This window comes from Cherax quadricarinatus, chromosome 10 (genome assembly GCF_038502225.1).
Source record: "Cherax quadricarinatus isolate ZL_2023a chromosome 10, ASM3850222v1, whole genome shotgun sequence".
Lineage (NCBI taxonomy): Eukaryota > Metazoa > Arthropoda > Malacostraca > Decapoda > Parastacidae > Cherax > Cherax quadricarinatus.
The window spans coordinates 9716404-9744335 of NC_091301.1; the positions used below are offsets into that span (position 1 = coordinate 9716404).

At 42.2% G+C, this 27932-nt stretch overlaps 1 protein-coding gene across 2 annotated transcripts in view; it reads right to left on the reverse strand.

Annotated features, from left to right (window-relative positions):
* Nucleotides 1-27932, reverse strand: part of LOC128687923 (colorectal mutant cancer protein) — a 141908-nt gene that overhangs the window by 20881 nt on the left and 93095 nt on the right. For both annotated transcript variants that reach the window (XM_053775539.2, XM_053775538.2), the window contains 9 exons: nt 14614-14727; nt 13597-13807; nt 12422-12531; nt 9535-9780; nt 8938-9192; nt 7252-7904; nt 6042-6306; nt 4833-4967; nt 1228-1418 (listed from right to left, as the gene is read on the reverse strand). In XM_053775539.2, coding sequence (XP_053631514.1) covers nt 1228-1418; nt 4833-4967; nt 6042-6306; nt 7252-7904; nt 8938-9192; nt 9535-9780; nt 12422-12531; nt 13597-13807; nt 14614-14727 — 2180 coding nt within the window. The remainder of the gene's footprint in view (nt 1-1227; nt 1419-4832; nt 4968-6041; nt 6307-7251; nt 7905-8937; nt 9193-9534; nt 9781-12421; nt 12532-13596; nt 13808-14613; nt 14728-27932) is intronic.

Consider the following 27932-nt stretch of genomic DNA (forward strand, 5'->3'; position numbering starts at 1 on the left):
AGAAGCCAATTTCCAAATAGGGTCCAGAATAAACAAGACAGACATTCCAGGCACTAAAATAACATTTCCTCTGTTCATTACTCACGTCCCCAGGCCTCTGTTACATTTCTTTTGCTTTCCTCTTTGAATTTTTATTCTCACAAAAAATAGAAGATTTATGTTATGCAGACTACTGCATTCGTGTAGAAATGGTGTAGAAATGGTATAAATAATATCAGTGCACTTGTGAAAGAATATCAGACTCACCAGTTGTCGTATATTGGACATGTGGCATGACTTGTTTACCTTTGAACTTTGGCAAAAATCAAACATTTCTGCTACTTTGAGCTCAATTTCAAGGTACTTTTCATTGTGAAACCAATCAAAATCATCTCAATTTCCATAATACATGTCTTCCATTCTATAAAATGAGACTAGGAAAACTAGAATACAACCATAAATAGCATACGAAAATACACTGCAAAGTCGCTGTTTTAAACCAAAAACACGGTCGGAGTTTTTTTTTTTTTCTCATTATGCACTGTGTGTTGCAGGATTTTTTTTTTTATACTGTGCACACTGACCACATAGGCCCATTCTTTCATATGTAAGCCTACCAGCTTTCTCATGCTAGATTTGAAGGCGCTAGAATTTATGCGTACTAGTATGGCACCAACCCTGAAAGGGTTAAATCCTAAATCTGGAGGCTGCAGCTTTATAGAGATTACACACAGTCTAAGCTCATTAATATTCATATTTATAAATTAGTTTGCTCAGAAAGAAGTTATTTTGGACTTGGTAATTCTGGTTTATCTGGAGTTTATCTGGAGAGAGTTCCGGGGGTCAACGCCCCCGCGGCCCGGTCTGTGACCAGGCCTCCTTAGGTCAGTGTCCCAGGATGTGACCCACACCAGTCGACTAACACCCAGGTACCCATTTTACTGATGGGGAACATAGACAACAGGTGGTGAGCACAATTTTAATAAAATTCTTTTGTTTGATTTTCAATTTAGGATACAAGCATTAAGTTAAAAGAAAATAAGCACTATAACAAGAAATACAACTTATTGGTACTATCTGCAGGCGATCCATAGAAAAAAAAAAATATTAGCAGAGTGGTTACCACAAATGTTTAGAGATTACTGCTTAATAAATTTAGCTTCACAAAGTTGTGGTATTAATATATCAGGAAATAGTCATGTTTTAATTAATTACATTTTAAATATGATATCAGACCACAAGCCTCACCCATTTGCTTTCTTTAGATCATTGATAAACTCTTGTGATTGCATGTGTCTTGCTTCAGAGTTCTTGGTCACCTTCTCAAGGGTAGTGACAAGGTCTTGCACCCGAGCCTTCAGTTGTCTTTCCCGTCTCAGGGCTTCTATGATCTCTGGGGATGATGAGTCTACACCACTGTCACCATCACCTTCTCCATCCTGAAATTACAGTGAATTAAATGAAGAATGTTAGGTAAATGAATGCAGATGCAACTGATGTGACATTTTATTGTGGCAACGTTTCGCTCTCCAGGAACTTTGTCAAGCTGTTACACTTGACAAAGCTTCTGGAAAGTGAAACAATACCACAATAAAATGTTTCATCAGTTGCATCTGTGTATATTTACCTAACATTCTGTTAGTAATTCTACCATAATTACTAAAAGAATGACTTAATTCACAATTTATTGAAGTGGTACAAAATGAGATTGGTAACATAGTGTTATTTTATTTTATAAATCAAATTTAAAAGGTAACAGTCATGTTAAGAAATCATGATCTAGTAAAATACAGTATTGAATGTAATATTGTTTTATTTTTTTTTATTATTATCACACCGGCCGATTCCCACCAAGGCAGGGTGGCCCGAAAAAGAAAAACTTTCACCATCATTCACTCCATCACTGTCTTGCCAGAAGGGTGCTTTACACTACAGTTTTTAAACTGCAACATTAACACCCCTCCTTCAGAGTGCAGGCACTGTACTTCCCATCTCCAGGACTCAAGTCCGGCCTGCCGGTTTCCCTGAATCCCTTCATAAATGTTACTTTGCTCACACTCCAACAGCACGTCAAGTATTAAAAACCATTTGTCTCCATTCACTCCTATCAAACACGCTCACGCATGCCTGCTGGAAGTCCAAGCCCCTCGCACACAAAACCTCCTTTACCCCCTCCCTCCAACCCTTCCTAGGCCGACCCCTACCCCGCCTTCCTTCCACTACAGACTGATACACTCTTGAAGTCATTCTGTTTCGCTCCATTCTCTCTACATGTCCGAACCACCTCAACAACCCTTCCTCAGCCCTCTGGACAACAGTTTTGGTAATCCCGCACCTCCTCCTAACTTCCAAACTACGAATTCTCTGCATTATATTCACACCACACATTGCCCTCAGACATGACATCTCCACTGCCTCCAGCCTTCTCCTCGCTGCAACATTCATCACCCACGCTTCACACCCATATAAGAGCGTTGGTAAAACTATACTCTCATACATTCCCCTCTTTGCCTCCAAGGACAAAGTTCTTTGTCTCCACAGACTCCTAAGTGCACCACTCACTCTTTTTCCCTCATCAATTCTATGATTCACCTCATCTTTCATAGACCCATCCGCTGACACGTCCACTCCCAAATATCTGAATACGTTCACCTCCTCCATACTCTCTCCCTCCAATCTGATATTCAATCTTTCATCACCTAATCTTTTTGTTATCCTCATAACCTTACTCTTTCCTGTATTCACCTTTAATTTTCTTCTTTTGCACACCCTACCAAATTCATCCACCAATCTCTGCAACTTCTCTTCAGAATCTCCCAAGAGCACAGTGTCATCAGCAAAGAGCAGCTGTGACAACTCCCACTTTGTGTGTGATTCTTTATCTTTTAACTCCACGCCTCTTGCCAAGACCCTCGCATTTACTTCTCTTACAACCCCATCTATAAATATATTAAACAACCACGGTGACATCACACATCCTTGTCTAAGGCCTACTTTTACTGGGAAAAAATTTCCCTCTTTCCTACATACTCTAACTTGAGCCTCACTATCCTCGTAAAAACTCTTCACTGCTTTCAGTAACCTACCTCCTACACCATACACTTGCAACATCTGCCACATTGCCCCCCTATCCACCCTGTCATACGCCTTTTCCAAATCCATAAATGCCACAAAGACCTCTTTAGCCTTATCTAAATACTGTTCACTTATATGTTTCACTGTAAACACCTGGTCCACACACCCCCTACCTTTCCTAAAGCCTCCTTGTTCATCTGCTATCCTATTCTCCGTCTTACTCTTAATTCTTTCAATTATAACTCTACCATACACTTTACCAGGTACACTCAACAGACTTATCCCCCTATAATTTTTGCACTCTCTTTTATCCCCTTTGCCTTTATACAAAGGAACTATGCATGCTCTCTGCCAATCCCTAGGTACCTTACCCTCTTCCATACATTTATTAAATAATTGCACCAACCACTCCAAAACTACATCCCCACCTGCTTTTAACATTTCTATCTTTATCCCATCAATCCCGGCTGCCTTACCCCCTTTCATTTTACCTACTGCCTCACGAACTTCCCCCACACTCACAACTGGCTCTTCCTCACTCCTACAAGATGTTATTCCTCCTTGCCCTATACACGAAATCACAGCTTCCCTATCTTCATCAACATTTAACAATTCCTCAAAATATTCCTTCCATCTTCCCAATACCTCTAACTCTCCATTTAATAACTCTCCTCTCCTATTTTTAACAGACAAATCCATTTGTTCTCTAGGCTTTCTTAACTTGTTAATCTCACTCCAAAACTTTTTCTTATTTTCAACAAAATTTGTTGATAACATCTCACCCACTCTCTCATTTGCTCTCTTTTTACATTGCTTCACCACTCTCTTAACTTCTCTCTTTTTCTCCATATACTCTTCCCTCCTTGCATCACTTCTACTTTGTAAAAATTTCTCATATGCTAACTTTTTCTCCCTTACTACTCTCTTTACATCATCATTCCACCAATCGCTCCTCTTCCCTCCTGCACCCACTTTCCTGTAACCACAAACTTCTGCTGAACACTCTAACACTACATTTTTAAACCTACCCCATACCTCTTCGACCCCATTGCCTATGCTCTCATTAGCCCATCTATCCTCCAATAGCTGTTTATATCTTACCCTAACTGCCTCCTCTTTTAGTTTATAAACCTTTACCTCTCTCTTCCCTGATGCTTCTATTCTCCTTGTATCCCATCTACCTTTTACTCTCAGTGTAGCTACAACTAGAAAGTGATCTGATATATCTGTGGCCCCTCTATAAACATGTACATCCTGAAGTCTACTCAACAGTCTTTTATCTACCAATACATAATCCAACAAACTACTGTCATTTCGCCCTACATCATATCGTGTATACTTATTTATCCTCTTTTTCTTAAAATATGTATTACCTATAACTAAACCCCTTTCTATACAAAGTTCAATCAAAGGGCTCCCATTATCATTTACACCTGGCACCCCAAACTTACCTACCACACCCTCTCTAAAAGTTTCTCCTACTTTAGCATTCAAGTCCCCTACCACAATTACTCTCTCACTTGGTTCAAAGGCTCCTATACATTCACTTAACATCTCCCAAAATCTCTCTCTCTCCTCTGCATTCCTCTCTTCTCCAGGTGCATACACGCTTATTATGACCCACTTCTCGCATCCAACCTTTACTTTAATCCACATAATTCTTGAATTTACACATTCATATTCTCTTTTCTCCTTCCATAACTGATCATTTAACATTACTGCTACCCCTTCCTTTGCTCTTCCTTTGCTCTATTGTTTTATGTAATTAAAATATTTACCTGGTTGCCTCCTGGGCGTGCCTGCGCCAATTCCGATTTAAGGTGGTCAATGGTGGCACAGTAGGCTGCTGCCTGGGCCTCGCATGTCCCTACTCGAAGTTCTAAACCAGCTTTCTCTCTTTCCATTAGATATACCTAGCAAAAAATTGAAAGCAGAAACAGTAAGTAAAAATTTGGTTCTAGTTAAAAACTAAATGACACCAAAATCTATGGCTGCCTTAACTGTGACTGGGATACTAGTGGTCAAGTTCCTAGTTGATGGATCATCAGTCTCAAGATATTTTTTTTTTTTTTTTAAAAGTCGGCCGTCTCCCACCGAGGCAGGGTGACCCAAAAAAGAAAGAAAATCCCCAAAAAGGAAATACTTTCATCATCATTCAACACTTTCACCTCACTCACACATAATCACTGTTTTCGCAGAGGTGCTCAGAATACAACAGTTTAGAAGCATATATGTACGTATAAAGATACACAACATATCCCTCCAAACTGCCAATATCCCAAACCCCTCCTTTAAAGTGCAGGCATTGTATTTCCCATTTCCAGGACTCGAGTCCAGCTATATAAAAATAACTGGTTTCCCTGAATCCTTTCACTAAATATTACCCTGCTCACATTCCATATTTACATATATTTATTAGGAAGTGCTAAACCCATAGGGGTCATGCAGTGCATGGGAAGGGGGAATAAGAATAAATGGTTTTAAAGGATAAAAATTCTATGCTGCATCAGGGCCTGATGATCAACTGAAATTGCCACCATTAACTATTTTGTACTGGTTGCCAACTGTTTTTTCAGCTACCTAGCTACCACTGGAAGGTTTTGGTCACAGACAATGGAACATGACTAGAAAAAATGGAGGCAAACTGAGCAAAAATTTGAGATAGGTCATACTTGGGTCCAAGAGAGGCAAGTGGAAGTATAAAAGAATGATGGTTGTGTTCCCAGTAAGTCATCAGGCTGTGATGCAGAAGTGCATTTTTCATACTACAGTACTAGTAACATATTGTACTCATTAAGTTTCAGTCCTGAATTATTTAAATGTTCAAGAATGTGGTTCAAAGAAAAACTCCCTATTCCATACTACATAGCAGCGCTGTGTGACGCTATAGCAGCACTGTATGACGCTTGTGGGTTTAGTGCTTAGTTATATTAATAATCTGTACTATATAACTATAGTTCATTGTTACTAAAAACTTTTAATATCACCTGAGCTCTAAGCTCTGCACGATCTTCTCTCATTGCTGTAAGCTCCTGCATTAACACTGCATTTTCAAGGTCAAGTTTGTGTGCATCATTAAGGCTGAGTGGGTAGTGCCTGGTGAGAGGGTCCACATGAAGTGACTCAAGAGGAAGCAGAGAGGATGAAACATGCCCTCTTTCCTCCTTTAGTCGGTTAATGGTCTCACGGAGTCGTTGTTCCTCTCCACGACTCACGTCAGAGTCAACACCACTGGATGTTGATGAAGTAGCACTGAAAGTATGCATGTATTATAGTAATTCACATACTATAATAATAATGCATGAAAAGTATTAAAGTATTAAATATATTTGGGTATCCTGTAATAATTTTGAGGCACCATGAAGAATGTAAATATTGTTCATTCAGCCAAGTTAAGCACTATTAGGTCTGGCCAGCAGCTGGACGGGTGACTAAATGGACACAACCTCATCACTAGCTAGGAGGATCAAACTTAACATGGTTATACAGTTATGTACAATTGTTGAGAACTCCTTGTCATCATTAGTTCTGTTTGCCGAGACACGATTAACAGCATTATCTTATGGCAACAATTAGCCAGAAGCTTCCTTCCATCAGCAAGACATGGAATTTACCAGTAAAGATTTGCACCAAGAAGATCAGGCCATTTTGAACATGAAGACCCTATTTTGTTACAAGGGTAGAGCCCTTTACACACCATTTATCAATACAGATAACACTGCATAATAGGGTACAGTATTTTAATTTATTAAAGAGATAAACATATTCATGGATGAGCTACCAGCTTATGAAAACAGACATTGACTTTTTTATCTCTGGGCAACAGATGGCAGCATCTACCAGACCAAAGCTTTTCCTCTGGATCACTGAGATGTCAGAGCACAGTGTGGATATTCAAAATATTTTTTTGGTGGCCAAGCTAAAATTACGGAATTATCAGTCATGGAGTTGGACTGTTCTGTTAAGAATTATTATGCACATTTGAAAGGCCTTTAATGTATTTACAGAATTAAATAAAATGTTAAAATATATAAAGACAAGATGTCCTGATGAGTAATAGAAAACAGAACTATCACACCAAGAAAACTGAGGAAGCATAAATACAGTAAACAAAGTCAAAATATGCATTTTTTCCCATAGTTCTGAGTCGTCACAAAAAAATAAAAATACACTGCTTAGAAAGATCTGTTGCCATACCTAGTATTATGGCTAATGCCAGCTTCATTCCAGCTCTCTGCATCAGAATGCTGAGCTTCAGCCCTCTCCAAACGAGACAGTAGGTGACGAGCAACATTTTCTGTTGATCTTCGCTGCTCCTGTGCTCTTTTCACTAAAGCCACAAGATCATCCTGATCAGCATAGCTCCAGCCACCACTTCCACTTCCCACTCCACCACTCGTCCGCTTCACTCCAACACCTGCAGCCTTGCAGCTTGCTAATAATAAACCAATTTCACTTTCTAATAGTGCCACCAAGACTTCATAAGCCTCGATAGTCTGGTCTAAGTTCGTCACTGCCAGCTGTAAAGCTATAGAGTTAGATTCATATTTACCCATCAGGATACTTAAATGATCACAGTGTGATTTAGATTCACTGAGAGTAATAGCTAAAACATCATTCTGTGCTTTCAAATGGTCCACTTTTGTATGAAGTCTTTCTATCTCCACTTCAAATTCTTTTAACCTCTCATGAGGTGCAAGAGCTCCGCCAGCAGTGGCAAGGGCATGATATAGCTCCTGGGCATCGCTTTCTTCCTGAACACCTGCAACCAGTTGTTCAGCAACGGCAGTTGTCCACACACCCACACTACTCAGGTCTGTCCCCGTTATTCTTTGATCACCACTCTCAGCCTGAAAGCAAAAATATTTTAATTTTGCCATTCCTTTCATATCAGTGAAATATAACAATAAATTAATACAACTTCTTTTTTTTTTTTTACACATCGGTCGTTTCCCACTGAGGCAGGGCGACCCAAAAAAGAAGAAACACTTTCAGCATCACTCACTCCATCACTGTCTTGCCAGAGGCATGCAGATACTACAGTTCAAGATACAACATGTATACACAAAATTTTATAAGCTTATTATAAATATCTTAAAGCATAAGTAATAAATACATATGCCTTGGCACTCATGAAAGCATTATCAAGGTACAAGAACCGCACTGTCCTGTCCATCTTTGATGGTTTGTAGCACTTAAATTGATTATTATTACATAATTTTATATCATTATGATTATTATTTGATGATTCATTCAATGACTATGTTCACTAATGTGCCACTTTTTAATACAGTATAGTGTACACTGTTTTCCCCTTCATTTTTACATTTACTAAAGTTTTCTCTGTCTTTTCATGTTTCTTTTCACCTACCTCTTACCTACATACTCATGCTGATGGCAGTCATTCCACATATGTATTCTCTGATCCTTATGCACATTAGTGGCATCTGTTGCTTTCTTAGCTTAGCCAAACTAGCATGTTGAGAAAGTCTTTTGACATATGCTTCTGACACTACTTTAAGTTGTCAGAATACTTAAATATATTATGCCTCATCTCTTTCCCCTTGTTCCTTTTCCTCTCTTCATCCTATTTTCCAGCCTCCTCTCCCTGTGGTATTTTTCCTAGGGGAATTCTATCTTCTGTCCCTATGGTATTCTTCATCCTCTCCATATTCCTCATCCTTTCTCTGTTCTCTTCTTTTAATTTTTCTTTCCCTATTCTGACTAGTCCTCTCCCAATTATATCCTACTTCTATCCATATTCCTTATCCTTTGCCTTTTGTATTATTAATCTCTTCATCCAACTTTTCTCCCTATTCCTCATATTCCTCTCCATACCCTCTTCTTCCTATTTTTCCTTTTCTTCAGTTAGTACGTATTCACCTTCTTTAATCTGACTCGCTCAGCAAGTTTACAGATAATGGGTGTGTCATCGTGCGTGGGCGTGTGACTCTCTGGTGGTTGTGGTGAAGGTGAAGGAGATACTGTGCCTGGTCCTGATCCACTTAGCCCTGAACCCCCAGAGGTTACCGTGAAGGCAACAAGGGGGGTGCCTCTCAGTCCTCGCACTGTCACTGCATCGGCTACCTGAAGTGCTTGTGGGGGCATTGCAGGTTGCATTCTTTGATACTCACGTAGCTGCAAGATTTTTTGTAACAAACAGTTAGTGTAATGTCAATCAAAACACCTTCCAAAAATGGATTCTTCATCAGTGTAAAAATTTGGTAAAAAGAAATGAATGGGTTTTAGCTTAAGCCAACCTTTTTTTCCATTTCTGGAGTGTCTTGATATTAAATATTCACATGAGTCTCATTTATTTGGAGATAAACATTATCAAGTTTTCTGAATATACTAGCTTAACTCCAGTAGCTTAAAAAACTGTTACATAATAATTAACAGGTAATAACACATATATACCTATTGCAGACTAATGTTAGCTTTTAATTTCCAGCTTGACTATCATAGAACTTTTTCACATACCTTCTTACAAAGAGCATCCCTCTCCTGAGTAAGAGCTGTGATGGTGGTGCGATGAGTGGACGTGTGGTGCTGGGCAAGGGCCAGAGCATGTTGTAGACTGTTATTTTCTTCTCTGAGTACCTTCACCTCCTCCTCTAGCGCACTGAGGGACCTGCAGGCATCATCCCCAGATGCTCGACAACTGCTGGTATCTCCACTGCCTCGAGGACATTCACTGACATCCAGGTCAGCAATTCCTTCTCCAGCCTGTTAGAAAAATACTTGAGTACAGCTAAGTAGCTGGTGAAAGGCTCATGATCAAGGAATTAAGCTACCCCTTCCTTCCTTGGATCAAACCCAAGTATAGCTCGCATTCCCCAGGCCCTGCATGCGTGAGCGTGTTAGATACTAGTGAATGGAGACGAATGGTACTTGGGACCTGACGATCTGTTGGAGTGTGAGCAGGGTAATATTTAGTGAAGGGATTCAGGGAAACTGGTTATTTTCATATAGTCGGACTTGAGTCCTGGAAATGGGAAGTACAATGCCTGCATTTTAAAGGAGGGGTTTGGGATATTGGCAGTTTGGAGGGATATGTTGTGTATCTTTATATGTGTATGCTTCTAAACTGTTGTATTCTGAGCACCTCTGCAAAAACAGTGATAATGTACGAGTGTGGTGAAAGTGTTGAATGATGATGAAAGTATTTTCTTTTTGGGGATTTTCTTTCTTTTTTTTTTTTGGGTCACCCTGCCTCGGTGGGAGACGGCCGACTTGTTGAAAAAAAAAAAAAAATAGATAGTATGTTGTGCATGCAGTTAGCTTATGGAGGATATTGCCTCCACTACATCATATGCTGAATGATTCACAATGGTTTAGCACCTTCATGCCTACAGTAAGTACTGTATCTAAATACAATTTTATTGTCATCTACAATTTTCATTATTTAAGAGGCACATTACTCTTTTTGTCACAGTTTATGAATATACAAAGAATATAATAATTTTCAAGAAATGTAACTAAAATAAGGATTAAATTATATGAGGCAATAAATGCTATATCAGAAAATGATATCTTCATAAAGAATATCTTCATATTAAAGTCACTTTAAGAAATTGGAGGAATTCTTCCCTTCATTAGATTGAAACTGATTGCCTCTCATTCCCCAGGTATTGTATGACTCTCATGGGTTTAATTCAATTTTCTGCAGTGAAGGATGTGTGTTAAGGAGTGTGGGTGACTGTTGGAAATGTGTGGTAGTCTTATGAGTACAGTGGACCCCCGCTTAACGATCACCTCCAAATGCGACCAATTATGTAAGTGTATTTATGTAAGTGCGTTTGTACGTGTATGTTTGGGGGTCTGAAATGGACTAATCTACTTCACAATATTCCTTATGGGAAAAAATTTGGTCAGTACTGGCACCTGAACATACTACTGGAATGAAAAAAGTTCGTTAACCGGGGGTCCACTGTATTAGAAATTATATTGGGAGTGCAAAAGTAAGTTGAGGAAGTGTGGAAATGAGATGAGGGATGTGAAAGTGAGCTGGAAATGTGTGAAAGTGTGAGCTGGAGGATTGTGAGAGTGAGTTAGAATTATGTAGGAGCAAGTTAAGAGGAATGTATGAGTGAAACAGAAGGATGTAGAAGTTGGAGAGGTGTGGGTGGGATCTGGATGTTTGTGGAAGTGAATGGGAGGGATGTGGGAATGAGTTGCAGGGGGGCATTAGACATGGAGAAGTGAGTTGGAAGGTTTTAAGACACAAGGAAGCCGAGTATGAGGGTTAAAGTTGGAGGGAAGAGTGAGTTTTAGGATTGTTGGAGATGAAAGGATGTTGGGGTTAGTTGCAGGTTTGAGAGTAAGATATTGGAAAGTAGGAGTGGGTTGTAGGGGTGTGGGAGCGAGTTGCATGGGTGCAAGAATTGTATTGGTGTATGAGAGAGTTGGATAGGTGTGGGAATTATATTGATGTGGAAGGTGTATGAGAATGAAATGTACGGATATCAAAGGTGCATGAGAATGACCAGTAGAGGATGTAATTCAGTTCTTTTTCCCTTCTCTTTCTGCCTACTTGTTGTGCACTTCATCATAACTCATGTACGTATTTGTACTTCTGTGGTCATATTCTAATGACCCATTAAGAATTAACAACCTTGCAGATTTAGTTTTGTTTTGATAGTTTAAGGTCTTCCCGCCACATTTAGGCCAGTATGCCCTCCTGCCTTCTGGTTTCTCTAGTAGTTCCCTGCTTTCTATTGTTCACCACTGATTGCTTCCTCCTAGTTTCCCGATCTGTCAAATATATACGGCAACTCTTGTTCATTTTGTTTATATAGAAATCAAACTGACTGATGAAATTATAATCTTTGGCAATGTAGCTGTCAGCCCAATACTCCACTGACTACACTACAGAGGGGTCATATGTGATTTTTCCCATTAAGAAATTCTATTGCCAAGAAGTTAGTGAAAAACCACAAAAAAATGGAACTTGTTTTCAGGGTTTTATGGAGATCATTGACCTTACCAGCAGGCAGTGACAATAGATCTAGCACTTATTTCCTCTAGATGCTTGCCAATGTGCTGAAAATTCCTAATAAAAGTTACAATTAAAAGGGATGCGGAGAATCAAATTCATGGCAGTTATGTACCCAACGCTCCTGACTGTTCCCTTTAAATTGTTACATTCATTTATTATGAATATTCAAACTCATGACACAATTTGGGTGTCCTCTGCCAAAGAAGCCCAGGTGCTACAAGAGCTAACTGTTGTAGCAACAATATTTCCATGGACAATATTTTCATGAAATCTTTAAAAAGAGTGTCTTTTCTGCTATAACAACATTTCCATTAATTTGTCTACATTTGCTGAATGCAAACCCTCTGAATCATGGAGATGAGCTCATACCTCAACTGCCCTGTCATCTATATCACAAGAGGTGGAGGCATCAGTGGCAGTATGATCCCTAGGCTCCTCCATTTGCTCCTCTGATTCCACTGCCTCACTCGTTGAATCTTCTGCAACAGAAAATACCTTTGTAAATGGTTATGCATTAATTTATAAGACCTCTAGCAATAGCTGGTATGACTATCTAGACATATTTTCCTGAGAGTAGGGTTATACAAAAAAACTATAGTAGAACTTTGTGTATATTTTCTATTGAATTCTATTTGCAATATATAAATTAGCTGTATCTTTGGTAAATTTATATATACAGTATATATATTGTGTTTCTGCACTGATCTATGCCAAATTTGTTACCAGGAATTCGATGGTTCATCAATTTTACTTTTATAACGGCAGTTGTGCTCAGTGCAAATAGCAAGGACAATGTTAAAATGAGTAAATTATACATTTCATCATATTATACAATATGTATATAATGCACTGGAAGCACATATCAACTGAAAAAATCTCTTCAACATTTGCACAATTAGCTTTTAAGAATTTCAACAGTTATTCACAACATTATATGTGAGTGAAGATTTCTTTCACAGAGGGATAGCACACCGGAAGGTTTTCACCCAGTTGTTAGTGCCAAACCATTGCAGTCATTCAAGAATCAGCAAGACAAACACTTTTGTAAATACTCTGTTGGATTCTGCTAGTCACAGTCCATTCTAAGCAGTGACTGCTACCATCCTGCCGGAAGTTCCAGAACAATGAAAAATATCCTGTTGGCTATGGTCCACCTGGAGCATGGTATTTTGAAGTTGACATAGTAGCCATGCATTCCACCCACTTTTACATTTTCCATAAAATGTCCATGGTCGCTTTTCTAATGTGTTATTATACTTCTGCCCCCCCCCCCCTCCTTACATTTCATACCGGCAGTAGCTGGAGGGTAGGCTGAGAGCCTTCTGCTTCACTATTCTTGCCTCTACCATCGAGGTAGTACTAAATAGTCCAACAGTCCTTCTTTGCAGATAACCTTGTTGTGGACAGAAAAAACTTCTACTGGCTGCCTTTACCATGTTTTGTCTCCCCTCTTTCTTTCTCTCCCTCTCTTTTGCTCTCCCTCTCCCTCTTTCACTCTCTCTTCCTGTCCCTCTTTCTTTCTCTCTCTCTCCCTCTCTACTTACCCGTGGCATCATGTTGGTCGTGAGAGAGTTCAGAATGCGAGTACTCCTCCACTACCACCTCCTCCTCTGCTATCACACTGATGCGCTGCTGGTCGATCTTGCGGGAGAGTTCAGCAATGACGGAGTGCAGTTCAGTGAGTCTCTCCTCGTAGCGCTGTGCTTGTGAGTCCAAACGATCTTCACTCTCACGTTCCACCCTCACCTTTTCCAACTGTGGTGGGTGTATGTGCAAAGGTGAGAGAACGTGACCACTTGCTATTATTATTATCATTATTATTATTTTTATATGCATAGATAATTCAACGGAAAAGGCAGGGCGAAAGTTATTTCTAGTATTGTTATATTTATGGAGACTATTTTTTGTGTGTATAATGAAGGTAGAGATATAAGGGAGATGTACTAGCACGAGGCGGATGATGTACTAGTACGAGGGGGATGATGTACTAGCATGAGGGAGATGATGTACTAGTACGAGGGGGATGATGTACTAGTACGAGGGGGATGATGTACTAGCACGAGGGGGATGATGTACTAGCACGAGGCGGATGATGTACTAGTACGAGGCGGATGATGTACTAGTACGAGGGGGATGATGTACTAGCACGAGGGAGATGATGTACTAGTACGAGGGGGATGATGTACTAGTATGAGGGACATGTACTAGTATGAGGGAGATGATGTACTAGCACGAGGGAGATGTATCAGAACAAGGGAGATGTACGAGGGAGATGTTCTAGCACGAGGGAGATGATGTATTAGTACGAGGGAGATGATGTACTGGCACTAGGGAGATGTACTAGCACGAGGGAGATGATGTATTAGTACGAGGGAGATGATGTATTAGTACGAGGGAGATGATGTACTGGCACTAGGGAGATGTACTAGTACGAGGGAGATGATGTACTGGCACGAGGGACCTGTACTAGTACGAGGGAGATGTACTAGTACGAGGTAGATGATGTACTAGTACGAGGGAGATTGAGCAGCAGTAGCAGTGTGAGGGAGGGAAGGACTTACCTGGGTGACAGTGAGGGTCTTCTCCAACATGTCTCGCTCCTGAGAGAGAAGCTTGAGCCTGGAGGAGAGCTCCAGAACCTCCCCCTTCAGCGACCCCAGCGCCGCCAGCTGCAACTATGAACACGTGTCTCAGTAAGCCAGTTGTAATGGACAACTGTCAGCGAATAAACAGAAGAATAGACGGCGACCTGAACCGTGGTCCTGGCATGTTGCAGGTTCAACGCGTCTCAGTGTTTATTATATTCACATGGTATACTTGTGTGTAATCATCCAGCACAAAGACTGGAGGCTCGATCCTCCGTTCAAACCAAACTGGTTTCTGATCTAAGGAACTGGAGTTATCCTTTCCTTTCTTCTGATCGACCCTGATTGTCTTCAATTCCCTAACATCACGCTTGATTACCTCCCATTGCCTAGGAGCTGAATGATCCACGTGGGTTTAGCGCTTCCTCGTGAATATAACAATATACCGGATTTTTGAGACATGTAAAATTTCGATTTGTTTTGAATGTAATTGTACTTTTAATATCGCGGGGGGAGCTGACCCCTCGAAACCCTCTCCAAGGTATACACTTCTGAGTAGTTTTTGCAGGGGTGTCCTGTGCTTTTTTGGCCAGAGCTTGCGGACTAGGTTTATAAAGTAACGATGGAGATTTACAGTGTAGTCTTGGGTAAAATTAAGGCCCTTGGAGCGGAGTAAGACAACGTTTCGCTTTATCAGGTCTCCTGGAGCGAAACTTTGCCCTGATGAAGGTTTGCGCTGAGCATAACACACCAAGACTGTGTGCACTGTCTTCTGCCACTGTGGTCCTGACAGCTGTCCTCTCTGTGCTGCGGTCAGCACCAACACTTGCAATAGAACCAATATTTGTAACAGCAGGAATTGCAACAGAAGTAACACTTGCTACAGAAGTAGTCTTGCTATTTAGCAAACTACCCTGTGGTTAGGTCACGCATCCCCCGCTTTATTTTTTTATTACAATGCTGAATTTACAAAACACACACACTCTTAAAATATTTAATCTCCCAGTACCACCAACAGAGAGGAACCCCAACTTGGTCGTCTCACGTCTGGTGAGAGTAATGCCTAGCAGGGCTGTGTGAGCTATAGCTCAGAGGAAGCCCGCGCGGCATGAAGCTATTAAAAATGCCATTTCACACACTCTTGGGGCCTTTTTAGCAGTATTTATGATGCATAGCCATGGAGGGGTAAAGTGGGGGTCCTCAACTGTGAGATATATGAGATTCAACCCTCTCCTATACCCCCAGTGCTCCCATCCTAGTCCAAAAAAATAAAAGCGTAAAAGCATTGAATACAACATCTGGGGAACGAGAGGCATTTAAGTTTGATGCGAGGAAGGGATGGGTAGCTCCAATTCCTATGATCAGGAGCACTTCAGCACCAAGGTGCCTTCTTTAACGAGGCGAAATATTGGAGTTAAATGAGAAGCTCACTTTCCGTGTTGTGCATGAACAAAAAATAACCAAAATAAAGACAAATAAATACGGTACCTTCGTTGATTCTGAAACAAACAGATAAATCAGTGTAAATGTTGTTGTTTTTTCCAGGATGAGGAAATGTGAGACGCTGACAGCTTCGAAGATTGGTGAACACAAAGCTTCATAAATTTACACGGTGTGTGTGTGTGTGTGTGTGTGTGTGTGTGTGTGTGTGTGTGTGTGTGTGTGTGTGTGTGTGTAGTGTAGTGTAGTGTGTGTGTGTGTGTAGTGTAGTGTGTGTGGGTGTAGTGTGTGTGGGTGTAGTGTGTGTGGGTGTAGTGTGTGTGGGTGTAGTGTGTGTGGGTGTAGTGTGTGTGGGTGTAGTGTGTGTGGGTGTAGTGTGTGTGTGTAGTGTGTGTGTGTAGTGTGTGTGTGTGTGTGTGTGTAGTGTGTGTGTGTAGTGTGTGTGTGTGTGTGTGTGTGTGTAGTGTGTAGTGTGTGTAGTGTGTGTGTAGTGTGTGTAGTGTGTGTATGTGTGTGTGTGTGTGTGTGTGTGTGTGTAGTGTGTTTGTGTGTGTGTGTGTGTGTGTAGTGTGTGTGTGTAGTGTGTGTGTAGTGTGTGTGTGTAGTGTGTGTGTGTAGTGTTTGTGTGTGTGTGTGTGTGTGTGTGTGTGTGTGTGTGTGTGTGTGTGTGTGTGTGTGTGTGTGTGTGTAGTGTGTGTGTGTGTGTGTGTGTGTGCAGTGTGTAGGGTGTGTAGGGTGTGTGTAGGGTGTGTGTGTGTAGTGTGTGTGTGTGTAGTGTGTGTGTGTGTAGTGTGTGTGTGTGTAGTGTGTGTGTGTGTGTAGTGTGTGTGTGTGTATGTGTGTGTATGTACTCACCTAATTGTACTCACCTAATTGTGGTTGCAGGGGTCGAGACTCAGCTCCTGGCCCCGCCTCTTCACTGATCGCTACTGGGTCCTCTCTCTCTCTGCTTCCTGAGTTTTGTCATACCTCTTCTTAAAACTATGTATGGTTCCTGCCTCCACTACTTCACTTGCTAGGCTATTCCACTTGCTGACAACTCTATGACTGAAGAAATACTTCCTAACGTCCCTGTGACTCGTCTGAGTCTTCAGCTTCCAGTTGTGATCCCTTGTCCCTGTGTCCCCTCTCTGGAACATCCTATCTCTGTCCACCTTGTTTATTCCCCGCAGTATCTTGTATGTCGTTATCATGTCTCCCCTGACCCTTCTGTCCTCCAGTGTCGTCAGTCCGATTTCCCTTAACCTTTCCTCGTACGACATTCCCTTGAGCTCTGGGACTAGCCTTGTTGCAAACCTTTGTACTTTCTCTAACTTCTTGACGTGCTTGACCAGGTGTGGGTTCCAGACTGGTGCTGCATACTCCAGTATGGGCCTAACATACACAGTGTACAGTGTCTTGAACGATTCCTTATTAAGGTATCGGAACGCTATTCTCAGGTTTGCCAGGCGCCCGTATGCTGCAGCGGTTATTTGGTTGTGTGCCTCCGGTGATGTGCTCGGTGTTATGGTCACCCCAAGGTCTTTCTCCCTGAGTGAGGTCTGTAGTCTTTGTCCACCTAGCCTATACTCTGTCTCCGGTCTTCTTTGCCCCTCCCCAATCTTCATGACTTTGCATTTGGCTGGATTGAATTCGAGAAGCCAGTTACTGGACCACATGTCCAGCCTCTCCAGGCCTCTTTGCAGTCCTGCCTCATCCTCGTCCGATTTAATTCTTCTCATCAACTTCACGTCATCTGCGAACAGGGACACTTCAGTCTATTCCTTCCATCATGTCGTTCACATATATCAAAAATAGCACTGGTCCTAGAACTGACCCCTGTGGGACCCCGCTCGTAACAGGCGCCCACTGTGATACCTCTTCACGTGCCATGACTCGTTGCTGCCTCCCTGTCAGGTATTCCCTTATCCATTGCAGTACCCTCCCTTTTACGTGCGCCTGATCCTCCAGCTTCTGCACTAATCTCTTGTGGGGAACTGTGTCAAAGGCCTTCCTGCAGTCTAGGAAAACGCAATCTACCCACCCCTCTCTCTCGTGTCTTACTTCTGTTACCTTGTCATAAAACTCCAGGAGGTTTGTGATACAAGATTTGCCTTCCATGAACCCATGCTGGTTTTCATTTATAATCTTGTTCCTTTCCAGGTGTTCGACCACTCTCCTCCTGATAATCTTCTCCATGACTTTGCACACAATACATGTCAGAGAGACAGGTCTGTAGTTTAATGCCTCGTTTCTGTTTCCTTTCTTAAATATGAGGACTACATTAGCTGTCTTCCATTTCTCAGGTAGTTGCCCAGTTTCAAGGGATGTGTTGAAGATTGTGGTTAGAGGCACGCACAGCATCTCTGCTCCTTCTCTAAGGACCCATGGGGAGATGTTGTCCGGTCCCATCGCCTTTGAGGTGTCAAGGTCACTTAAGAGCTTCTTCACCTCCTCCTCAGTTGTTCGTATGTCATCCAACACTTGTTGGTATATTCCCTCTTGATGTTCCCTTCTGTGCTGTCTTCCCACAGCCCTTCCTGTCTCTACTGTAAAAACTTCCTTAAATCTCCTGTTCAGCTCCTCACATACCTCCTGATCATTTCTTGTGAGTTCTCCACCTTCTGTCCTTAATCTGATCACCTGGTCTTTGACTGTTGTCTTCCTCCTGATGTGGCTATACAACAGTTTCGGGTCAGTCTTGATTCTCGATGCTATGTCATTTTCATACTGTCGCTGGGCCTCCCTCCTTACCTGTGCGTACTCATTCCTGGCTCTGCGACTGATCTCCCTATTTTCGTGTGTTCTCTGCCTTCTGTACTTTTTCCATTCTCTATTGCACTTTGTTTTTGCCTCCTTACACCGTCGGGTAAACCAGGGGATCGTTCTGGTCTTCCCGTTGTTACTGTTGCCCTTGGGAATAAACCTTTCCACTGCCTCCTTGCATTTTGTTGTTACATATTCCATCATTTCATTTACTGGCTTTCCTGCCAGTTCTCTGTCCCACTGGACCTCCTGCAGGAAGTTCTTCAACCCTATGTAGTCCCCTCTTTTATAGTCAGGCTTTTCCCATTCAACTCCTGTTATTCTCTCCACTTGCAGCTCTACTATGTATTCAAAGCACAGAACCACGTGGTCGCTAGCTCCTAGGGGACTCTCATACTTGATGTCCTCAATGTCTGAGCTGCCCAGGGTGAACACAAGGTCCAATCTTGCTGGTTCATCCTCCCCTCGCACTCTGGTAGTGTCCTTAACATGTTGGTGCATGAGGTTTTCCAGCACCACGTCCAACATCCTGGCTCTCCATGTTTCGGGACCCCCATGTGGCTCCAGGTTTTCCCAGTCAATCTCCCTGTGGTTGAAATCCCCCATAACCAGCAACTTTGCTCTGCTGGAGTGAGCTCTTCTTGCCACCTCAGCAAATGTGTCCACCATTGCTCTGTTGCTCTCTTCATATTCCTCTCTTGGCCTCCTGCAGTTCTGTGGTGGATTATACATCACTGCAATGACCACTTTGTGTTCCCCAGACTGAAGTGTACCTGCTATGTAGTCTCTCCCGTCTCATCTATTCCTTCCATTTTCTCGAATTTCCATCTGTTTTTTACGAGCAGAGCAACCCCACCTCCCCCCCTGCCCCTTCTATCTTTCCTCATGATCTGGTATCCTGGTGGGAAGATTGCATCTGTTATTGTCTCCATGAGTTTTGTTTCTGTAAGTGCTATGATGTCTGGGGACTTCTCATTGATTCTTTCTTGCCATTCCTCATGTTTATTCGTTAATCCATCTGCATTTGTGTACCAAACCTTCAACTTCTGTTCTAATACTGTAACTGTAGTGCTGGGGGTGGAAACAGAGGGATCGGTGTGTGATGGTTGGTTTGGATTGTTCAGTTGCCTTGGGGGTGTCGTGGCTGGAGTCCTTCTGCAGGTGTTTCTGGGGGGTGTGCTTGTCCTTCCATTTGATCCTGGGTTATTCTGCTCTCCTTTTTCATTTCCTCCCATTTCTCCTTTCGTTTTTGAACTCTCTCTTTCATTGTCTTCCTTTCGTCCTGTGTTCTGTCTCGATCGAGGTACACACTCCAGAACTCCTGCTTGTCTCTCAGCCGTGCTTTCTCCTGCAGGATCATGGTTCGGGTTGATTCTGCCTTGAAAATTACTTTGAGAGGCCGATTCCTTTTCTTTGTGAACCACCCAATTCTCCGAAAATTTGTCACCTGGGTCATGTCCCCCTCGCCTATCATCTTCATGATGTGTGTGTGTATGTGTGTGTGTGTAGTGTGTGTGTGTGTGTGTATGTGTGTGTGTGTGTGTGTGTGTGTGTGTGTGTGTGTGTGTGAAAACGAGTATTTTACTCAATGATTTGTTTGCGGGGACGAGCCTGACCTCCTGGCATGTACAAACATGTGGGATTGCTCGGGCACTGCTCCAAACCATCACTCCCCTCAAGGAAGGCTCCTTGACGCTGGTGAGGGGCTCTTGATTCAGGGAATTGGATCTGTGCTCCAGTTTCCTGAATTAAGCCTGAATACCTTTCACATCCCCCCCACAGGCGCTGTATAATCCTACGGGTTTAGCGCTTCCCCCTTGATTATAATAATAACAATCCAAACCATCATTCTTATCTTACCCATTCTAACAAATCATAAATTGAGCTTAAGAGTAAGAATTAGCAAAGGAAAGTTAGAGGGCTCCACAGGGCAGAGCTCCGTTCCTCAAGGCACAGCTTTTTACCCAGTTCTCTCTCCCATTCTCCATAGACGACTCTACAGTACATATCAGCGTGGCATCCATCGAGGACACAATATGTCCAAACTGATGCAAACTAAACCTTCCAGTGGACCACAGAAACCCTTTTAATGAACAACGATGTCAAAATTCGGCTTAAATAAAATTTAGCGAAGAAAGGGGCAACACAATAAAACCGCCCAGTAGAGCAAAAGAGAAATGCAAGAAACCTGGGAGTATCCATATAAGAAGAGGTTATATTCAAGAATCACAGTAGTGCAATATCATAACTGCAAGGAAAGTGAAAGGCTGGAAAATACGAACCTTAAAAATTAAAGATAACAAGCTAATTATGATATCCTTTAATTAAAACACTTGTACTCTGCTTTGGAATATTGTGCTGTATAATCCTCCGGGTTTAGCGCTTCCCCCTTGATTATAATAATAATTTGGAATATTGTATACCTTCAATCCTTGTTAAGGTAGAAAGTACCAAGTACGTTTACCAATTACAACATTTCAGCCAATCGCATGAAAGGCAACTCGCCGAGCTGCATTTTCGGAAACTAAGGCTCAATTCCTGACCCCGACTAGTTAACTACAGTAGGTGGAATTACTGGTTAGTGGCCACTTTGGTTCTATCATACCTACTCTTGAAACTATGTATGGAGTTTGCCTCCATCACTTCACCATCTCCCTCACCCCCTTATTTACCACACAGACTGAAGATTTTCTAACATCCCTGCGGTTAAGTTTCACACTGCTGTGCCTCGCATTTCAGTCTTTTTTTTTCTTTCCACCTGTCGCTCCTCTTGAGTAATTTGTAGGTCGTGTTCACGTTTCCTCTGGTCCTCTCTTCTGACGTCGTCAGGTTCAGGTTCTTCAGTCTTTCCTGTTAGCTCAATCTTTTCAGCTCTGGGACTGGTCTCGATGCAAATCTCTGTGACATCGAATTACCAAATATACTGCACCATGTGTGGGCTCCATGCTGGAGCTGTGTACTCATCTAGGCCTGCTATATATCTTACACTAAGAACCATAACAGTGTAAAGGCTTTCAAAGCCAGTTCTGAGATTTGTTAATTTCTCATGTGTTGTCGAAGTTCTGCATTTTATGGGCACCCTTGGAGATTTGTTTGTTGTGATGTTTACTATAAGACCGTTCTTCTTGATTAATAATGCACTCTCAAGCTTTACCCCTATTTTCTTCTCCCTTCCTAATTTGTGTGACCTTCCACACATTTGAAGTGAGCTCTTGGTGCTGTATGAGAACCCCTGCAAAATCTAAGTCTTCCTCTCCCCATCGTATTAATGTCATCAGTTCTACGTCACTGCAAACAATGATGTACAGGATTTAATTCTTTGGCAGGCTTTTATGTATACTGACCCCTCATGGAAGGTTCCTTGATGTTGGTGAGGGGCTCTTGATTTAGGGAATTGAATCTGTGCTCCAGTTCCCCGAATTAAGCCTGAATGCCTTCCACATCCCCCCCTGGGCGCTGTATAATCCTACGGGTTTAGCGCTTCCCCCTTGATTATAATAATAATAATATGTATACTGAAAATAGTAACGGTCTTAATATTGATCCTTAGGGGACCTCGCTCGTTACCCTTTTTTTTTTTTTTACCATTCTGAAACATCTACGCTTACCATCACCGTCAGGCTTTTGTTCGCTAGGTGTACTCACCTAGTTGTACTCACCTAGTTGAGGTTGCAGGGGTCGAGTCCGAGCTCCTGACCCCGCCTCTTCACTGGTCGCTACTAGGTCACTCTCCCTGAACCGTGAGCTTTATCATACCTCTGCTTAAAGCTATGTATGGATCCTGCCTCCACTACATCGCTTCCCAAACTATTCCACTTCCTGACTACTCTGTGCCTGAAGAAATACTTCCTAACATCCCTGTGATTCATCTGTGTCTTCAACTTCCAACTGTGTCCCCTTGTTACCGTGTCCAATCTCTGGAACATCCTGTCTTTGTCCACCTTGTCAATTCCTTTCAGTATTTTGTATGTCGTTATCATGTCCCCCCAATCTCTCCTGTCCTCCAGTGTCGTCAGGTTGATTTCCCTTAACCTCTCCTCGTAGGACATACCTCTTAGCTCTGGGACTAGTCTTGTTGCAAACCTTTGCACTTTCTCTAGTTTCTTTACGTGCTTGGCTAGGTGTGGGTTCCAAACTGGTGCCGCATACTCCAATATGGACCTAACGTACACGGTGTAAAGGGTCCTGAACGATTCCTTATTAAGATGTCGGAATGCTGTTCTGAGGTTTGCTAGGCGCCCACATGCTGCAGCCGTTATTTGGTTGATGTGCGCTTCAGAAGATGTGCCTTGTGTGTGTGTGTGTGTGTGTGTGTGTGTGTGTGTGTGTGTGTGTGTGTGTGTACTCACATATACGTGGCTGACGGGGTCGATTCACAGCTCCTATGTGAGAGTGAGTATGCATGCATGTGGGCAAACATGAGTCATGGATTAATGAACAAAGTGAAATTGTGGTCATAAAGTCCGTAGACTACCTGACGGTTCCTCGCGCCTGCAGCACACTGGTGATGTATCTAATTTTGCTAAATAGAAATATATATAAAACCATCATTATACTCTACAGCGTGTGGAGGCCGGTGAGGGGCTCTTGATCCTGGGAATTGGATCTACCCTCCACTTGGATCAAACTTGGTTGCCTCTTATACCCCTACGGATTTGGCGTTTCCCAATACGTGTAACATATTTATAATGGAGCAGTATGCATCCATCTTGATACATTATTCATTGCACTGATGCTACCGAAGGTCTCTTAATCAAAGATATTGCAGAAATTAGTCCCTCGAATCAAACCTAATTACACATTACCATTTCTCCCACCCTCAGGCGCTACATGACACGTTTTGTGACTAGCCAAGAATAATAATAATAATAATGTATATGCAGCGATGGCCAGAAAAAATGACAGGGTGGATAATACAAATGTTCAAAACAAGGGAAATAATGTCATTGCTGAGACTATTCAAATCACTATGCTCTCTCGCTCTGAATACTGTTTGATGTTGACGGCTCTTTTCAGAGCAGGAGAGACATCAGAGCTGGAAGAGGTAAAGAGATAAATCACTTACTGGGCGCATAGAGCCAATAAGCCTTTAAACTACTAGGAACACATCGAGGTACTTGGATTGGACTCTCTGGAGTGAAGAACAGATACCAAACAGTACATACATGGAATACTTGAGAGTCTAATCACCAGTCTACACACCTATAACATTTACTGAAGAGATATAGAGGAAGTGTAAAATAGTCTCAGTGAAAAGTAGCGACACCATGGGCAAAAGATGAGAACACTGTGTCTACATCAATGGTCCAAGATTATTAAATTTTTGCTATCAGTAGATATCGGAAATTTTGAATGCCGGAACAAATACGGAAACTTTCAAAAGGAAACCGGATTACTACCTCGAAGTGCCAGATGATGAATATAATGACCAGCAGGCCGCTAACAGCAAAAGCCTGGTTGAACAAGCAACAGAAAAGCCTGACCTCAGGTTGCGCTGTGAGGATAAAACAAATCTCGAAATTGGTTACATATATGTCACAGATATTGTCCCTTCAAGGAAGATTCCTTGATACTTAAAAAGGGCTCTTTTATCCAAGGAATCGGAGATGTTCTTCCCTTCGATCAAGCATGATTGCTTCCCATCCCCAGATGTTATGTGACCCTTACGATTTTAGCACCTCCGAATGAATATTATTGTAATCAAATTTACCTTCCTTAATGCTTGACCTTAACCACCTGACACACTGACAAGATGTCCCATGAGGGCGAGTACCTCTGACATACCTGTGACTGGTTGCAAGGGTTCTTCTGCCCTCGCAGCCCGGCCCGAGGTCAGACTTCCTTGTTCACCACCTGGCCGACTAGGCTTTTCCTTCTACCGGCCCTCAGCATTACATAGCCATGACCACATGACTGATCAGACAGAGAGGTTAATTCTGACGTCTTGCGCAGCTTCAGCGGATCTGCCATCTGGATACAAAGGTATGTGCTACCGGTAAGACACAGCATTAAATAAACATGTCCTAAGTAATTGCATTTTGTGTGTAATTCCGGATCCGTCACCACCTCTCACTTTCCTGCCATCATTCGTACTTTTCATGCAAGGAAAATGGTCGCCCACCCTAGCTGCTCTTCCTTATTTTCCGCTCTTCCCCGCCATGTATCCTTCCTCAGTCAAAATTGTTTCTCACCTTCGCGTATTCATCACACTCATCGTCATCTTCGCGTCTTCGACACACCTAACCTCCACTACCCTGAGTACGTAACGTAACTCACCTGCGTGCAGGCGTGCGCAAATCTTCCCCACTCACCTGCGTGCATACACCTTTTTCCCACTCACCTCCTTCTGCGTGCAGGCGTGGGAAGCATCGATGCCGTGGGCGTAGTACTGCTGAGGGGCCCCGGCACCTTGTGTGGCCCCCGAGGGCTCGCGCTGCACCGCTCCTGAAGACATGCTTCACCCGCGAGGGCGCGATCTATGAGCTGGCCGCTGCTAGGCCGCCTGCGGCACGTTCTTGCGGCCATGGCAGGTCAGCTGCGGGAAGCCACTATTTCTCATTCTAGGTCAGAGGTCACCCGCCGCTCTCATTACAACATGATCACAACACAACAGTCTGACAATTCTTAGATTTTTCCCAAAGTTCTAAAGATTTATTTTTTCTGTATTTCACATTGCAAATGTTGGGAGATACTAGTGATGAGTTCTGTAAAAACGTTTCTCAACACTGTAGCAGCTGAAGCCTGGCATCTCTAATGGGTGATAGTGGGTGGGTGGCTGTACTCCACGCTTTAGCGCCGCCCACTCTAGCCACCCCCACACTCATTCTCCTATCGTAGCGGTGATGAGTCTCGCTCAGGGTGACGGACGTTCAGTGACAAGATTGCCCGTCAGGCGTCGTGTGTTCCTCGCTAACCTTTTAATTAACAAATATGGAATACGCTGGATTCAGTTATCCGCGTTATTCGGGCGTGTCTTTGGACGTTCATTATAAAGTTTACATATTCTAAGGGAAGAAAAAACTATTATTTAGCAGGAAAATTACCTTATATACATTACACTACAAGAGTAAATCGACAGACGGATGGTGAAGTCTTCAAGATGGCTGTTGCTTAACGAACTGTGTCAATAACAGGGCGGTAACTATTTTTTTTAAGCTTTTGAAAAAAAAAGAAACTGGAAATGCTTTGTGCTGAGGAGGAAGGGTTTCTCAAACTTAAAAAAAAAAAAAAAAAAGGTCCTAAAGAGCTGATATGTCATTTTTTTTTTTTTTTGGAAAAAAAAAAAGTCAAGAAAATAACCATAAGAAGGGAATCATAAGGTGTTAATGCGGAGTCTCTCTTCTCACCCCCCTCGAGCGCGCACGCCCACACACACGCACGCGCATACACTCACTCCGTGGAAGATTAGAACTAAAAAATAGACGATAAAAAGAGGGTGGGGAAGTGTGTTACGGACACAGTAAAGAAGAGTGGAGAGAAACAGATAATCCAGAGAGCTGCAGACCAGCAAAATCGCATACTACCCACAATATTCCACATAGTAGTCCAGATTTCAGTAAGGAATTTTGTAAGCAGGAAAAGAAGACGTGCTATAATTGTGATACAAAAACCTAGAAACACACAACTATAAGAAGGAAGTAAGGAAAGTGATATCACACCTATAGATCAACGAGGTATTTCAGGATCTTGAGATCAGGAAAGATGGTAAATATACCTTAATCTTTCACATACTTTTGATGAGTTCCAAGAGCTTTTCTACTCCCGGAGCCCAGTCATAGGCCAGGCTCGTCTGGTGCTTGCCTGGCCAACCAGACTGTTGTTACTGGTGGCCCTCCTCCGATCCACATATCTATCACAGCCTGGTTGATCTGACACCCGGTGAAGATACTTGTCCAGTTTCCTCTGGAAGACGTCTACACTAGTCCCAGCAGTGTTCTCGATATCTTCTGGTATAATGTTGGAAACAAACGACTCAAGTCCTCAGTATTGAGGAAAAATACAGAGAAATCTTTCGTAGTTTTGGCTATTTTCTAAGGAGAGAGATGCCTAACACAGCCAGAGAGGAGGTCATAAGCAAAAATCTTTCTATCAGCAACAAAGTTCCATGATGCAAAGTCAGGAAAAAAAACATGATATTTCCAGGCCACACATAGATACATATACCACTCAAGGGAGGCTCCTTGATGCTGGTGAGAGGCTCTTGATCTAAGAAATTTGATCTGTCTTCCAATTCCTTGAATCGAACCTGAATTTTTCATGTGCCTAGGAACTGAATGACTTCTGCGGATTTAGCGCTCCTCGTGGATATTACACTATATATAATATATATATATATATATATATATATATATATATATATATATATATATATATATATATATATATATATATATATATATATATATATATATTATAGATACCTACCTACTAGGCGGGCAGATATTTCCTCAGTAACAAAAGACACTCAAGCCCTCAACCAGTAGTCTAAGGGGGCAGTGATCCCCACGGAACTATAGACAGGTAGTCAACAAATAGACAGGACCAGACCACATCGCTAAAAATCTCACAATATCCCCCCCCCCCCTGCCTCCACTGATCAACTCTGGAAAACATAACCCTTCACTTACACAGTACATGTTACTGCACGTCCCAGTACATACTGTTCCACACCCTGATACATACTACGCCACACCCCAGGCTTCTACGGTGCCTGAAGCCACATCACCCACACGGGATATTCACCACCCCAAGAGCCAGACATGTGCTGGCTGGCCAGGCAGGAACATCAATCAAAGTAATGTATACAAGCATAGCCAGGCTCATGTAGGATGGTGCAGAGCAAACATTCATTATAGAGGCCGTTTTGCTCTAGGTACAACTCTGCCTGACCCCTTTCGAGCTTAACACTTAATAATAATAATAATAATAATAATAATAATAATAGTAATAATAATTCACTTTCTGTAGAGCTTTATTAATTCATGACGCTCTACTCAAAGTGAAATATTGTCTGTAATCGAATTTTGCTCTGTGCCAACCGTGTGTCTGCCACAGATGGAATCAATAATAAATCCGAGGAATTAATGAAAGGTGTAAATGAAAAAATAACA